The 16,601-nt window shown below is 37.6% G+C and overlaps 1 protein-coding gene across 2 annotated transcripts in view; it reads left to right on the forward strand.

The window, feature by feature from the left end:
* ARIH1 (ariadne RBR E3 ubiquitin protein ligase 1) overlaps window positions 1-16,601 on the forward strand; it is a 111,960-nt gene that overhangs the window by 63,171 nt on the left and 32,188 nt on the right. For both annotated transcript variants that reach the window (XM_054451543.2, XM_054451544.2), the window contains one exon: window positions 6,942-7,086. In XM_054451543.2, coding sequence (XP_054307518.1) covers window positions 6,942-7,086 — 145 coding nt within the window. The remainder of the gene's footprint in view (window positions 1-6,941; window positions 7,087-16,601) is intronic.

Here is a 16,601-nt window from a genome sequence, read left to right on the forward strand (position 1 = left end):
TAGTATTTTGAAATTGCAATCTGATACCCATAAACTGCCACATGTGAGTGTTAAAACAGAAATGTTTTGGTCATTTAGAAGTAAACGTTACGTGTATATACATTTTCATACATGGATACATATAATCTATAATGTGTTTTTAAATAAATTTTCATATGTGTGTTTATTTTTACTCCCTCTCAGGCTTATAGCAATAGCTAGTTGACTTGTAAATGTATTATGGAAGCATTAAAAGACTGGATAGGAGGATTGAGCTCTGATAGTTTAAGAATAAGCGTAGAGGCTGGGCGTGGTAGCTCACACCTGTAATCCCAGCACTTTGGGAGGCTGAGGTGGGCAGATCACTTGAGCCCAGGAGTTTGAGACCAGCCTGGCCAACATGGCGAAACTCCATCTCTACTAAAATCACAAAAAAATTAGCCAGGCGTGGTGGCACACATCCGTAATCTGCTACTCCAGAGGCAGAGGCACAAGAAATGTTTGAACCCGGGAGGTGGAAGTTGCAGTGAGCTGGGATGAAGCCAGCCTGGGTGACAGAGAGAGACTTGGTCTCCCCCGCCCTCAAAAAAAAGAAAAAAAAAAAAAGGAATACAGTGTAGAAAAGCCTACTTTATATCTTTAAATTGGTTTTATATTTTGCTTTTCTGATTCTATTTTGAGAATTAGTACTTCTCCAATAGTTGTTGGTCTTTATGAAGTATGAAGACTTAGTAGCTTTGAAGATAAAATTAAATATTAGAATGGCAGTGATGCGTGGTGGTCCCTACCAGCCCCATTTCCTCTCTCCTCAGCCAGACATAAGAGCTCTTAGGCTGTAACTTTCCTGCCTTGAAATTTAATTCATATTATTTGATATGTTTCTCTATAGCAGGCAAGTAAAATGAAAAATTAAGATTCAAATATTCTGGAAAGTTGTCTGAGTACCAGGTTGCTCAACTGTATTTCTGTAAATATACTCAATGTGCAGAAATAATCCTGGAGAGAAGAGAATTTACAGTCTACTGAGAAACTGCTTAAACCTAATATTTTTTAAATTGACAGATAATTGTCTATATGAAAATCTTAATGTAGAGAAATATAGGCCATAGGAATGGGTGTTACCCTGCTTTGTGCCCTTTCTTCACTAAGGAAAGGCTGAAGGAGAAACCATACTGCTGCTTGTTTTTTTACTTTGATCAATATGATTTCCTGAAAAGGATAGGCAGGGTTACAGGGAAGGAGGGAAGCACAGTCCTGGGATAAGCTTTGCAGCTCTTTCAAGTCAATGAAGCAGAGAGAAGTATTTGGTTAACTCATTAAAGATGCCTCAGCTACAATGCTTCACACTGTGAGTCAGTTCCTTTTTATTTTGGTCTGATTTTCACAAGCAATGATTTACATAGAAGCCAGCAAACTGGAGGAACTTCCATATAGTTCCCAGGTAAACAGTGTGGGTAGTTAAGAATCCAGCCTATTCTATGCCTGGACTACTATCCAGGCATAGTAGTCTTAAATAAAACAGTCATAATTTGAAGAAATCAGCTTTGTCTTAGGAAATTAAACATAAGACTCTTGAGATGAGGGATCAGAGGTAAACTGATAAAACAACAGAAGAAGGTGAAAAGGGAACTGACAGAACAGAAAAAAAAATGAAAGGATAAATAATGATTTTGTAGAACTTGAAACCACGTTGATAGCAGAAAGAAATAGAGCAGGCATTACAGAAAATAGATCTGGAAGACAGGAAAAGGACAAAGAAGTAAGTAGCAAATGGTAGACATGGAGGACAAATTAAGAGACTGGATGCAAACCAAACATATTCTTAACGACTAAAGGATCTTGAGGTAATTAATATCCAAAAGACATTTCAAAAGAGAAAGTTAAATGCTTAGAATAAAGCCTAGTGGAACTGCTAAAGTTCAAGAATAAAGAAAGAATAAAATGAGAAAATTATTTTGGCCAGACTTCCTCAGTAACAACAGGTAACAAGAAAATAGAACACTATCTCTATATGAATATTGAGGAGGGAAAGGATTTTGGCCAAAGTGAGCAATTGAACACGCTTAAACATTAGAATTATGTCTAAGTAATTGGAGGTGATCAAGTTTATGAGACAAAAAACAGTTATTCTTGAAAGAAAGGCTACATAATATAAAAACAATGGGCCGGGCACGGTGGCTTATGCCTGTAATCCCAGCACTTTGGGAGGCTGAGGCGGGCAGATTACAAGGTCAGGAGTTCGAGACCAGCCTGGCCAATATGGTGAAACCCTGTCTCCACTAAAAATACGAAAATTAGCTGGGCGTGGTGGCAGGCACCTGTAGTCCCAGCTACTTGGGAGGCTGAGGCAGGAGAATTGGTTGAACCTGGGAGGCGAAGGTTGCAGTGAGCCGAGATTGCACCATTGTACTCCAGCCTGGGTGACAAGAGCGAGACTTCGTCTCAAAAAAAAAAAAAAAATAGTGAAAAAATTATATAAAACTATAATCAACTGGGAAGAGCTTTAGGAAGTTCCAACCAAAACCAAAGGGATGATCAATGTATTATTTAAGTTTTATAAATTAAGAAATGTATTTAAGTATTAATTACATAGGCAACTCCTAGTAAAACTATATTAGATTTTAGTAATTTCCAAATAAACATTGTGGAGTCAGGGGTGAATGGACCATATAATAAATACAGATCAGAACAAATACATGAAACTTTGATAAAAAGATTTCTAGGCCTACTACCCCCAAGAATATGAGTGGATTCTTAGCTTCCCACTCATATTTCATTTAAAATACTTAGCAGTATTTGAAAGTTCCTTTGGTGGCTTCTAGAATGGATCAAAAAGCTATAAACTCCAAGCCACATGCTGCGTGTGCACGTATAGTCCCACCTATACTCCGGAAGCTGAGGCAAGAGGATCTCTTGAGGCCAAGAGTTCAAGGCTGTATGCTGTTATTGTATATGTGAAAAGCTGCTGTGCACCAGCCTGGGCAACATAGTGAGACCCTAACTCATTTTTTTTAAAAAAGCTATTAACTCCAGTATACGCTATTTTAAAAAATGCTGCAAACTCCAGTACATGCTATCTAAAGTAGAGGAATTCAGATTGATAGTAAAAGTGTTGGGGTGATCGGACCCAACACCAGGCTGTGGGGGCGACAAAGTCCGGCGGAGTCAAAGGAATGAGAAAAGATGAGACAAAGTGGGACCGGGGGGCCAATGCTAGTATGGAGGCTGTGAAGGCCTCGAGCTCTGGGAGCCCACGCTGTTTATTGGTGATCAAACGAACAGGTGGTGAGGATGTGGGGGTTAAAAGGAAGCGGTGTATCAAGCAAATGAGCTACAGCTGTGAGGGTTTAGCATTTTCTTTGAAACATATGGCTACTTGAGATAATGGGAGTGCTAGAAGTAAGGAGCCAGCAGTCTAGCAGACATGCAAGCCCCGCCTCAGCTTTTCTCCCAACAAAAAGAACTTGAAATACCTGAGAATAAAGTTACTGGAAGATGTGCAGGATCCACATAGTGAAAAAAAGTTATAAAACTATTGAGAGACTGAATAGGAATTGGAATTAAGTAAATTGAAAGATACTTTGTTCTTGGCTAGGAAGACAATATTATAGAGTCAATTCTTTCAGTCAGTTTACTCTTGATATAATTGTAGTAAAAGTTCCAAGAGGATTTGAAAAAAAAGTTAATGATTGTACTTAACTTGAAAAAACAAATATGGAAGAACAGAGAAAATTCTATGAGAAGAATGATAAAGGGATCTTTGTCAAATATTGAGAATTTATCAACTACAAGAGCAGACAAATTAGTGGAATAGAATGGAGAGTCCAGCAATAAACTTGTCTAAATAGGAAGTTTTGGTATATAGTAAACAGATCAGTGGGGAGAGTTAGATTAGTCAGTTACACTTTAAGAAGAAACTAAGTGCTTGTAACATGCCTGTAGACATTAAGGGCTCCAGGAATAATAAAGTAGTCCTCATGGGGTTTACATTCTAGCAGAGCAAACATAAAGAGTGATTACAGTTAGTAATGTTGTAAGTGCTGCAAAGGACTACAGAGTATGGGATGTAATTCAAGGGAACCTTATCTAATAGGGGTGGAAGTGAGGAGCTGTCAGAGATCAGTTATTTGAGGAAGTCGGGTGTAAGCTGGAACCTAAAGGTGAGAAAAAGTGTTTCCAGTAGATGAAACAACCCTTCAATAAGTGATTAGATTTTTGGATTGAAATGAAATGGAATCCTGGCTTTACTCCTTATTATGCAAAAATAAATCAACAGTTTTAATGGAAACAATTTAAAGATGAGATCTAAATCATTAATGAATTTCCATTAAAAAAATCTTTGGGTATAGAGGTCTTTTAAAGTGTGATATGAACTACAGAAATCACAGTAGAGTAGCATGATAAATGTGCCTACATAAAAATTTTAAAGTGGTAAACACCATTAAAGAAGGTTGAAAGACAAGAAAGAAATGAAAGAAAGCAACCCATGAAACAAAGATTTACTCTTCCTCTTTACACACTGAACTTAATAGGGAATAAGATCACCACAGAAAAATGTGTTCACCTTCACTAATAAATAAATAAATACAAGTTAAGTCTAGATATTTTTCCCTATCTGATGGGCTAAGATTTTAATCTAGGATTATTTATATGTGGCACATTTAAATGTCCTTCAGAATAACATTGGTTAGATATATTATAGTAAATAACTACAGTGGAATATTGTGCAAAAATGAAAAATGTAGACATTTAATGACAAAGATGTCTGTTAGATATTGTCTAGTGAAAAAAGCAGGTTATAAATCTGGACTAGGGTGTTATTTATATGAAATTAGGGACACATGTCCGTGTGGCTGTATACTCATAGAATGCTGTCTAGAATGTTAACCAAAGTATGAGAGTCATTAGTTCCCTGTTGTCAAATTTTGGATGACAGAAGTTTTCTTGTCTTGGGAGCATGAATATTTTTATAAAACAAGGTGTTTAGCTGGTTTATGAATTGATATTTAGTGTTAGTCTCTTATGCTTTCAGTTTTTCAGGTAAAACTTGGTATTTTATATTATCTTTTTTTTTTTTTTTTTTTTAAATTTGAGACAGTCTCACTCTGTCACCCAGGCTAGAGTGCAGTGCAGTGGCACCCTCTTGGCTCACTGCAACCTCGCCTCCTGGATTCAAGCGGTTCTCATGCCTCACCCTCCTGAGTAGCTGGGATTAGAGGCACCTGCCACCGCGCCCAGCTAATGTTTTTGTATTTTTAGTAGAGATGGGGTTTCGCCATGTTGGCCAGGCTGGTTTTGAACTACTGACCTCAAGTGATCTACCCACCTCAGCATCCCAAAGTGCTGGGATTGCAGGTGTGAGCCACCGCGGCACCTGTAATCCCAGCTACTCGGGAGGCTGAGGCAGGAGAATCGCTTGAACCTGGGTGGCGAAGGTTGCAGTGAGCCGAGATGGCGTCACTGCATTCCAGTCTGGGCGACAGAGTGAGACTGTCTCAAAATTGTAGGAAAGCATTTGATTTTCTGCTTTAAATATATTCTGTTTATCTGAATCATCAGAGACATTAATTTTCTATTTGTATGAGTTCCTGACAACTTTAACTTTCTGATAATCCTCCTTTTTGTAATGTGTTGGCATTTCGATTGATAATATTATTATTTCATTGAAATATGCTGTAGTCAAAGTATTTATAAAAAAGATATTTATTTATTAGTCTTAGGAGAAGTGATATGGTTTGTTCTCATTTGAATGATTTTTCTGGAGGTACAATAAGATATAGTAGCCTTTGATGCAAAGCCTAAACAAGACCCTAGTTAAAAATATTGGAAATTTCTTTTGAGTATTGATTACTTTTAAAATTGAAAATCTCCTGTTTGTATATAAAGAGCATTATAGTTATTGTAATCTGGGCTTTACAACCCAAAAAGTAATTGACCAGATTGCGCATTAATATTTTTGCTGGTTATATTGGTTTTACAGATTGAAAAGTTTTTTTTTTTTTTAAATCTATTGCTTTTCCCTTTTGAATAGTAAGCTATTTCAGGAGGCCAGGGAACATTTCTCATCTGAATTAATTGGAAACATTGTGCTAAGTATTTACTACTATCTTAACCACCCCAACCCCACTTAAGGTCTGCTCTGCTATCTTCTGTCCAGAGGTTTGGTATTTAGTTAAAACTCTAGGTAGTACTTGGCATATACTCTTGATGTCTTAGATATGGAACTACTCTATATTTAGATACATATTTTATGAAAAGCTAATATGTAATTTATTTTATATAAAATGTTTGAAGATACACTTTTTTGTTTTATTCCTTCTCCTTAGTAAATTAAAAATATTTCAAAAGTATGTTTAGAAAGCAAGTCTATTATGTAAAATGAGACACGTAATAATTAATTTTTAAGATGATTTGTGCAGTAAGATAAATGCTTTACTAAAGCTAATGTTTAAATTGCTTTAACTAAAATTATTAATAAAATGAATTCATTTGTATAAAATACAGCCTACCCATGTAAAATATTACTCTTCATAGGTACCCCAGCAACAGCACAACTTTAATCCTTAAGTTTTAGTTGCAGTACTGTTAAAATACTAATAGTTTAATTTCCCAAGATTCAATTAAAAACAAAGTTTAGGAAAGAAAAAGCAGCAAAACTCAGTCTACTAGTTTACATACACACACACACACACACACACACACACACACATACTCATATATATGAGAGTAGACTGAATTTTTGATGCTTGCAATATATATATATATATATGCACATGTATACACACACCTTTATTTGCTGTAATTTGTACCGTATAGCTTTTATTTCCTCTGAATAAAAAAGGTTATTATCTTGTTTTATTTTAATTCAGCTTCTTGCTTTTCCCTATAGAAAATCAGGTTTTTGGAGAGCTCTAACAGTATGCAGTTGCTGGGCTCTTATCCTTTCTGTTTAAATAATGCAGGTACTTTGATGGAAACCTGGAGAAGCTCTTTGCTGAGTGTCATGTAATTAATCCAAGTAAAAAGTCTCGAACACGCCAGATGAATACAAGGTCATCAGCACAGGATATGCCTTGTCAGATCTGCTACTTGAACTACCCTAACTCGGTGAGTATCTGGTAGTTTAAGGCTAGTGCTGACTTTGTATTTCAGAGGGTAAATCAACTTCCATTATTTAAACAAAGGAAAATTTGTGGGTCTGGGAGTAGTAACCTCTAAGCCATAACCTATCAGTGTGTTTAGTGTGAGGAAAGGAAGAAAAAGAGTAAAAGCTTGGTTCCTCTTACCTCCAACCCCCATTTGTTTTTTAAAGCAGCAACAACTTGTCCAAGTTGTCATTTATAGACCTAAATCTTTCTGGAGTTTATTTTATCACCATGGGGAGAATTGTGTAATAGTAGGCAGTAAGTAGAATTGTTTCTCATCCAAATTAAAATAGATTTAAACTTTAAGTGTTTTTTAAATATCCGGAAACACTCATAAAATACCGTTAATACTATTTGCTAGGGAACTCTCAGAATTCTTCAAAAGATAAGATTTTCACTTAATCAAATCCATTCAAATGGAGATTGTTAAATATGGTACGTGGGGACAGAGTTGGAGCAGAACCAGTGATATAGGAAGAGAACCAAAGAACTGATGTTAATCCCTTAAGCACAAATACCCTTCCTAAAAATTTATTGAACTGAAGCTGGGCTCAGTGGCTCATGCCTATAATCCCAGCACTTGGGGAGGCCAAGGCGGGCAGATCACTCGAGGCCAGGAGTTTGAGACCAGCCTGGCCAATATGGCGGAAGCCTGTCTCAACTAAAAATACAGAAAAATTATCCTGGCATGATGGTGCATGTCTATAATCCCAGCTGCTTGGGAGGCTGAGGCATGAGAATTGCTTGAGCCTGGAAGGCAGAGGTTGCAGTGAGCTGACATCATGCCACTGTATTCCAGCCTGGGCGACAGAGTGAGACTCCGTCTCAAAATATAAAATTTACTGAACTGAGATGATTTACTTACTTGATTTACTTGAGTGTTTACCAAGGAAGTTTAGTCTTAAGATGTCTAAGAGATAACTTAATTCTATGATAATTACAACTGTCTTGTTCATATTCTCTGCTTTAATAGTTAAGCAGCTCTTTCTAATAATTACTATATACCAAGTCTTTGACACTGTTATTTTAACAATTATTTGGTTGATGGGGTCTCACTATGCTACCCAGGCTGGAGTGTTATGGCTATTCACAGGCACAGTCATAGTGTACTACAGCCTTCATCAGACTCTTTGGCTCAAGTGATCCTCCTCCCTCAGCCTCCCAAGTAGCTGGAACTATCAAGCACAGACGTGCACCATCAAGCCTGGCTAATATTATATTTATATTGAAGGATTCTTATTGTTTATCTTAGAGTTGTATATGTGTATCTCTAATGGGGTCCATTTGTGGGGAGTTAACTTGTTCACATGTACAAGTGATGAGAAAAGTTTTAAAAGAAAATAAAGTATTCTTAGAGAAATAGAATGATCAGTGAGTTATTTAGTAGGTAAAGTGGTGAACTGAATTTTCAAATTCTCAAATTCTGATCGTAACTCTAACGTGAAATTTTTGGCCTTAGTGGGAGGTAAGCCATTTAATGTCACTGGGTTTTTCTTTTTTCTTTTCTTTCTTTTTTTTGAGACGGCCTTGCTCTGTTGTCTAGGCTGGAGTGCAGTGATGTGATCACTGCAGCCTCAAACTCCTGGGCTCAAGCGATCCTCCCACCTTAGCCTCCCAAGTAGACCACAGGCACATGCCACCATGTCTGGCTGATTTTTCTTTTTGTGTGGGTTTTTTTTTTTTTTTTTTTTTTTTGTAGAGACAAGGTTTCACCATGTTTCCCAGGCTGGTCTGGAACTTCTCTGAGCTTAAGCACTCTGCCCACCTGGCCTCTGAAAGTGCTGGCATTATAGGTGTGAGCCACCATGCTCCTCCAGTTTTGGTTTCTTCTCCTTTTCTTTTCTTTTCTTTTTTTTTGGGACGGAGTCTTGTTCTGTCGCCCAGGCTGGAGTGCAGTGGTGTGATCTTGGCTCACTGCAAGCTCCGCCTCCCGGGTTCATGCCATTTGCCTGCCTCAGCCTCCCGAGTAGCTGGGACTACAGGCGTCCGCCATCACGCCCGGCTAATTTTTTGTGTTTTTAATAGAGACGGGGTTTCACCATGTTAGCCAGGATGGTCTCGATTTCCTGACCTCGTGATCCGCCCGCCTCAGTGTCCCAAAGAGCTGGGATTACAGGCGTGAGTCACCGCGCCTGGCCTCTTTTCTTTTCTTTTCTTTTGACACGAGTTTTGCTCTTGTTGCCCAGACTGGAGTGCAGTGGCACAGTCTTGGCTCACTGCAACCTCCGCCTCCCGGGTTCAAGTGATTCTCCTGCCTCAGCCTCCCGAGTAGCTGGGACTACAAGCGCCCGCCACCACACCCGGCTAATTTTTGTATTTTTAGTAGAGACGGGGTTTCTCCATATTGGCCAGGATGGTCTTGAACTCCTGACCTCAGGTGATCCACCCACCTTGGCCTCCCATAGTGCTGGGATTACAGGTGTGCACCACTGCACCTGACAGTTTCTTTTTCTTTCTGATGAGTTGAATAAGATAGTCTTTCAGTTTTCTTCCAACTTGAGTATTGTATCATTTCTCTTACCTTAAATCACAATTCTAATTTGAATATTTTTTAAAAAGTACTACTGTTACAATATATTAAATTAATATTTTGACTATTTTATTGTCTTTAACAGATTCTCCTTGCCAGTTGACATTTATATAGTGCTTACAGTTAAATGTTTCTGTGAGGTAATACTAAGACCCAGGTTTTACAAGGTTTCCTTACTTCTTGGCGTTTTTCCTCCTGCCCTATCATAGCCAGTTCCTTCTTAATTTAAATCTTAATTCTGATTTGAGTACCGAAGCTTAGCTGCTTCCAAATATCCACTATAACTTTCTCACTATTCTTGGTATTGTCTAACAGTCTCAACAAACTAGAATTCAAAATCATGACTTGAGATTTACAGTGTAAATTTTTGTTTTGTACTTGTAACTGATGATGGAGAACTTATTCATTGAACACACTAGGCACTATTCTAAGAAACAATGGAGAATAAATACATAATTCCTAACTTCAAATAATTTGCAGATTAGTTGGGTAGATAAGTAGTAAGGTGACATATTCAGAAAGAATGGTAAGTGCTTTGGTAGGGCAAATATAAGATACGATACTGTGGGAACGTGTTGGAGGGATACCTAACGCAGTTTTTGGTCAGGCAGGACTTACCACAGAAATTCACAGAAATCTGAACTAATATCTGAAGGCATGGTAGTTAGGCTAAGGAGGAAAATGTAGCAAGTCCAAGGAAGAGAGAATGTACTTTCAAGAATTGGGGGATGGTAAATAGTACTAAAAGATTCAGAGAAAAGATTTAAAAAATTAATTTGAAATGAAGTGAAGGAGTGAGGTAGGATGGGAAACCAGACTTCATGGGCTTAAAGAGTCACTGACTTGAAGGTGGGAAAGGAAATGGAAGCAATAAATGTAATTAAATTACTCTTTTACAAGAAATTTCACTATGCAAGTGATAGGACAAGATAGCAAAAGGAACAACATGGGTTGGCAAGTAAGTTAAAGCATTATGGAAACTGCTAAGTGTTCCGAAAACTATCATAACAAAACTAGGATGTCCTTTCCTCATAATTTTTAGACTAATATAGAAGGATAATTTTAACCTCTTCAGTTTTGGAAGTAAATGTCACCTGAAACTCTTCATGAAGCTTTATTATTGGATAAGTGAGTTCTTTACTTACATTGTATAACTCCCACATTTTACTACTCTCCAAGCATTTGTACTTTTTTATTATATATATCTTCCGTATCTTTATCCTTCCAGAAAGCAATTTTTGCTTTATGCAGTGTCACATGCACATTTTAAAATAAGTGCTTTTGATAGCTTAGTGTACAACCCTTTGGAGTTAACTGTCCTGAGTGGCTGCTTCTTTAAACACAATGTCCTGAGACATTGGAGCACTTTGTAAATTCGTAGATTCCACTCTCCCCTCCAGTCCTTTCCAAGTGTGTTGTGGCGAGTTCAGAAATTTTTTTGACCCTAGCAACTTAATGTTTTAGGTTAAAGTAGTTAAGATAATAGCTGTACTGGCCCACCACTGTACTAGGAAATGTAGCTTCGACTACAGTGTCTCAGTGTCTCTGTTTCTCTCTCTCTCTCTTTTTTTTTTTTTTGGAGACAGAGCCTTGCTCTGTCACCCAGGCTGGAGTGCAGTGGCACGTTCTCGGCTCACTGCAACCTCCACCTCCCGGTTTCAAGCGATTCTCCTGCCTCAGCCTCCCGAGTAGCTGGGATTACAGCTGTCCACCACCACACCTGGCTAATTTTTGTATTTTTAGTAGAGATGGGGTTTCACCATGTTGTCCAGGCTGGTCTCCAACTCCTGACTTCAGGTGATCCACCCGCCTCGGCCTCCCAAAGTGCTGGGATTACAGGAGTGAGCTGCCATGCCCAGCCAGTGTCTGATTTTTATGAAGTACATAATTTGTATTTTCTAAGAATAAGATATGTGAAGTAGGTAAAGGCAGAGTTGAAATTGTGAGGAAGAGTGGTCCACCATCCCATCCCCCATCCCTGAAGCCCCTCTGTGGAATCTTGGTGCTGCTGGAAACTGCTTGAAAATATCTACGTCCCACCCTATCTTCCTTTTAACACATTACATTTTACACACAAGGGAACTGATTCCTAGGTCATTTGCTCAATTTTTATAAACAAAGGGGTTTCAATTTTAGAGGTTATATGGACAACTTATTATGGAAGAAAGATTCTTAATTTTCTTACTGCTATTTGACATTAGTTGCTGTGTATGTAAAGTGATGCAGATAAATGAAACCTTTAAGAGTGTATTCTTTAGTTTCCTTAAGTCCATTAATTTCTTTTGCAGATAATATTTCATGTATTTTTCATGTACTCTCTTGATCGGATGTATTTGTGATATAAACAGGGATAAGTTTACTGAGTAGATAATGTGATCCCCTGGGACAGGGGAAAGCCCAGGGAGTCATGTAGGTGAACATAGCTCAAGGTTATGAGGAAACGAATATATCAGAGGAGGGAGAGGGAAAGGGAAGTGAGATAGACAGGAAGATATCTGCGATAATAATATGTTCCTCGAAAGCACAATAAATATGTATCTTTAGACCACAGATTTGTTTTTTGGTTTTTGTTGTTTTTATTTTTTTGCTCTATCTTTAGACATCCATGTATGATTTATTTTTCTAACTTGTTTAATCTTGTTATCTGATTAGGAAAGTTATTTAAAAAGAATAAAAAGCTTTTATCTATGTACTGAAGTTGTAACAAGGTTGAGAGAGGTGCATCTCACACGAGTATGAAAACCCAATGATTACATTTATGAACTATCTTTTTATCTTTTTTTCTTAAAATGAGCTCTAGACTAGAAGTCAAAAAGGTTGAGACTTAAAGTGATCACTTAGTAACCATTGTGACCGTTGATCTCTGTTAAGGATTCCTGCTTGAAAAAAGAATGAAGCACATATAAGCATGTGTATATGTTTTTAAGTTTTGAATAAAACATTTTAGAGTTGCTGATATATTTACTGTATTTGTGTCTTTTACAGAATACCCCTTCCTTTAACAGCCTTAAAAATCAAAGACTCCATTAGTGATGTGGTAACAAGTTAGTGCCAAATCTCCTTCTCTGATGGGGAGTAATGATAACAGACTCCCTTTAAGCTTGATATTTATTTTACATGTCATTCTTTAAGTAAACCTAATTGCAGGACTGATACACTTCATATTTTTTTTATTTTTTAAATGAGATGAAGTCTCACTCTGTTGCCCAGGCTGGAGTGCAGTGGTGTGATCTCGGCTTACTGCAACCTCCGCCTTCCGGGTTCAAGTGTTTCTCCTGCCTCAGCTTCCCGAGTAGCTGGGATTACAGGTGTGTGCCACCATGCCCAGCTAACTTTTGTAGTTTTAGTGGAGACAGGGTTTCACCATGTTGGCCAGGTTGGTCTCGAACTCTCGACCTCAGGTGATCCGCCTGCCTCAGCCTCCCAAAGTGCTGGGATTACAGGCACGAACCACCGTACCCAGCCCTCTCATAGATTTCTTTTCATGTCTTTGTCTGTGTATTTAAAAAATATAGTCGATGTGCTGTATATAGAATTTCTATCCTAACCAGATATTTGTATCTAATATCATAAGTAACATCAGAAATTTTATAAGTACATGTCACATAATGGCTAAATAGAAAATCTAAGGGAATTTTAAAATACCCTTTATAAGAGCCACAAAAGGAAAGAATAAAAGAGCTAGGAATAAACTTGATAAGAAATGTGAAAGATCGCTATGGGGAAAACTTCAAATACTAAGATAAAAGGATGACTTGAATATTTGAGATAGAAGAAATAGGAAAATATTGAAAAAGAAGATTAAATTGACGGGAGAGCTGAGTGAGGACTAGTCCTACTAGATACAAGAATAGACAGAGCGGTGGAACAGGATAGAGTCAAATATGCATGAGGAGAATTTAGTGTATTACAGAGGAGGCATTTCAAATAAGGTGGATTATTTGATACATGGTAGCAGTGGAACAGGATAGAGTCAAATATGCATGAGGAGAATTTAGTGTATTATAGAGGAGGCATTTCAAATAAGGTGGATTATTTGATACATGGTAGCAGTGGAACAGGATAGAGTCAAATATGCATGAGGAGAATTTAGTGTATTATAGAGGAGGCATTTCAAATAAGGTGGATTATTTGATAACATGGTGTTGGAGCAACTTGGTAGCCATATGGAATAGAAACTTAAGATTCCTACCTGGCTTCATAAATAAAAGTTAATGAATTCACAATGGGTAAATTTAAACAGTGATAAGTTTCACTGTGTATGAATAAAGAGCTTCTGTATGAACACTAAGAATTAAAGTGGGGGAAAGAATTAAAATATGAACACTAAGAATTTAAGTGGGGGAAAAGATTTCCCCTACTTATAAATGGCCAATTTCCTACATAAGTAAAAAGCCTCCATAAATAAGTGAAAAACCCACAGGTAAAATTGGCAAAATATATGAAGAGAGTATACAGAAAAAGAAATACACAGTGTAAAACCTTTTTTGAAATATTATAACTTCATTTATAATAAAAAATTCAAAACTAAAGAAGTTAGTGTGTTTTTCACCTATTAGATTGGCAAAGATCAAGGAGTTGGATCATATACTGCATTGTCATGGGCATGAGAAACCAGGTACTCTTGCACAGTATAAATGACGACAACCTCTTTGCAGGGGAGCCTGATGATAGCTATTAGATTGTAAATGTATATATTTATTATAATGTCACCTCTACAGATTTGTCCTGAGATACATTCGTAAGATCACAAAGATGTATATATAGTCAACGCAGTAGTGTAGTAGGAAAAAAAAAGGCAGTGTAAAGGTTCATTAGTAGTAGACTATAAATAAAATTGTGGTACTGTTCTATAAAGAAGCAAACCCACACCAGTGTGGTGTACCATATGAGAAATCCATTGGATTTTTTTTTTTTTTTTTTTTTTTTTTTTTTTTTTTTTTGTAAGACGGAGTCTTGCTCTGTCACCCAGGCTGGAGTGCAAAGGTGCAATCTTGGCTCACTGCAACCTCTGCCTTCTGGGTTGAAGGGATTCTCCTGCCTCAGTAGCTGGGATTACAGGCATACACTACCACACCTGGCTAGTTTTTTGTATTTTTGGTAGACACAGGGTTTCGCCATGTTGGCCTGGCTGGTCTCAAACTCCTGACCTTAAATGATCCGCCCTCCTTGGCCTCCCAAAGTGCTGGGATTACAGGTGTGAGCCACCGTGCCCAGCTCTATTGGATTTTTTAAAATAACAACAAAAAAAAGCAAGGTGCAGAAGAGAATTTGTGGTACTGTTACAGTGTGTGTGTAAGTGTGTACGTTAGAACACCTCTGGAAGAATATGTAAAAAACTGGAAATAGCAGTTGCCTCTGGGTAGAGGAAACAAACAACAGGGATGGGAATGAGGGAGGCCTATTTTTTTTTTTTTTTTTTTTTTTTTTTTTTTGAGACAGAGTCTCGCTTTGTCACCCAAGCTGGTGTGCAGTGGTGCGATCTTGGCTTACTGCAACCTCCATCTCCTAGGTTCAAGCGATTCTCCTGCCTCAACCTACCAAGTAGCTGGGACTACAGGTGCCTGCTACCACACCTGGCTAATTTTTGTATTTATAGTAGAGACAGGATTTTGCCATTTTGCCCAGGCTGGTTTTGAACTCCTGACTGTAAGTGAGCTGCCCACCTCTGCCTCCAGTAGTGCTGGGATTACAGGTGTGAGCCACCGCACCCGGCCTAGGGAGGCTTATTTTTCAACATAAACTCTGAACTTGTACTGTTAAAGTAATTGTTTTTAATAATAAGTCTATGTAACTTATTCAATTAAAAATAATTTACAGGTAAATTATGGCAAAATGTTCTTTAAAATAAGGTAACCATTATTTGAATCTTTTTAAAAGACATAATCCTCCAGATCATCTAATATTATTTAAAGTATTTACTTAATGTCCCATTACAGGATACTGCTTCATTTAACGATCCCTCAACTCTTAAGATTTTAGAACAAAAAGTTACTATTATCCTTAGCTATTCTGAATAAATCTTTTCATAACAGGTTTATTGAGATATAATTTATATACTATCCAGTTCACCCATTTAAAGTGGTTTTAGTATATTCTACAGAGTTATGTGCCATCACCACAATTTTAAAAACATTTTATAACCCCCCAGGAGATACCTTTTTAAATTCACCCCCTAATTCCTCCCAAGTCCCCCAGCCCCTAGGCAACTGCTCATCTGTTTTCTTTGTCCATGGATATACCTATTCTGGACATTTCATATGAAAGAATCAAACAAGGCTTTGGTACGGTGGCTCATGCCTGTAATCTCAGCACTTTGGGAGGCCGAGGTGGGTGGATCACGAGGTCAGGAGTTGGAGGCCGGCCTGGCAATATGGTGAAACCCTGTCTCTACTAAAAATACAAAAATTAGCTGGGCGTGGTGGTGCATTTCTGTAGTCCCAGCTATTTGGGAGGCTGAGGCAGAAGAATCGCTTGAACCTGAGAGGCGAAGGTTGCAGTGAGCCGAGATGGTGCCATTGCACTCCAGCCTAGGTGACAGAGTGAGACTCTGTCTCAAAAAAAAAAAAAAAGAATATGTGATCTTTTGTGACTGGCTTATTTTCACTCTTTTACAAGAAATTTCACTATGCAAGTGATAGGAGAACAGCCTTGAAAACAAGTTTCATCTATATTGTAGCATGTATCAGTACTTTATTTCCTTTTATGGCTGAATAATATTTTATTTATGGAAATATGGAAAAATATTTTTTTCTTCAGTTGATGGACATCTGGATTGTTTTCATTTTTTGGCCATTATGAATAATGCTATAATGAACACTTGTGTACAGGTTTTTGTATGGATGTATGTTTTCATTTCTTTCGAGTATATACCCAGGATTAGAATTGCTGGGTCCTATGGTAACTCTATGTTTAATATTTTGAGGAACTGCCTGATTGTTTCCAAA

The sequence above is a fragment of the Pongo pygmaeus genome, chromosome 16 (genome assembly GCF_028885625.2).
Source record: "Pongo pygmaeus isolate AG05252 chromosome 16, NHGRI_mPonPyg2-v2.0_pri, whole genome shotgun sequence".
In the NCBI taxonomy this organism is placed as follows: domain Eukaryota; kingdom Metazoa; phylum Chordata; class Mammalia; order Primates; family Hominidae; genus Pongo; species Pongo pygmaeus.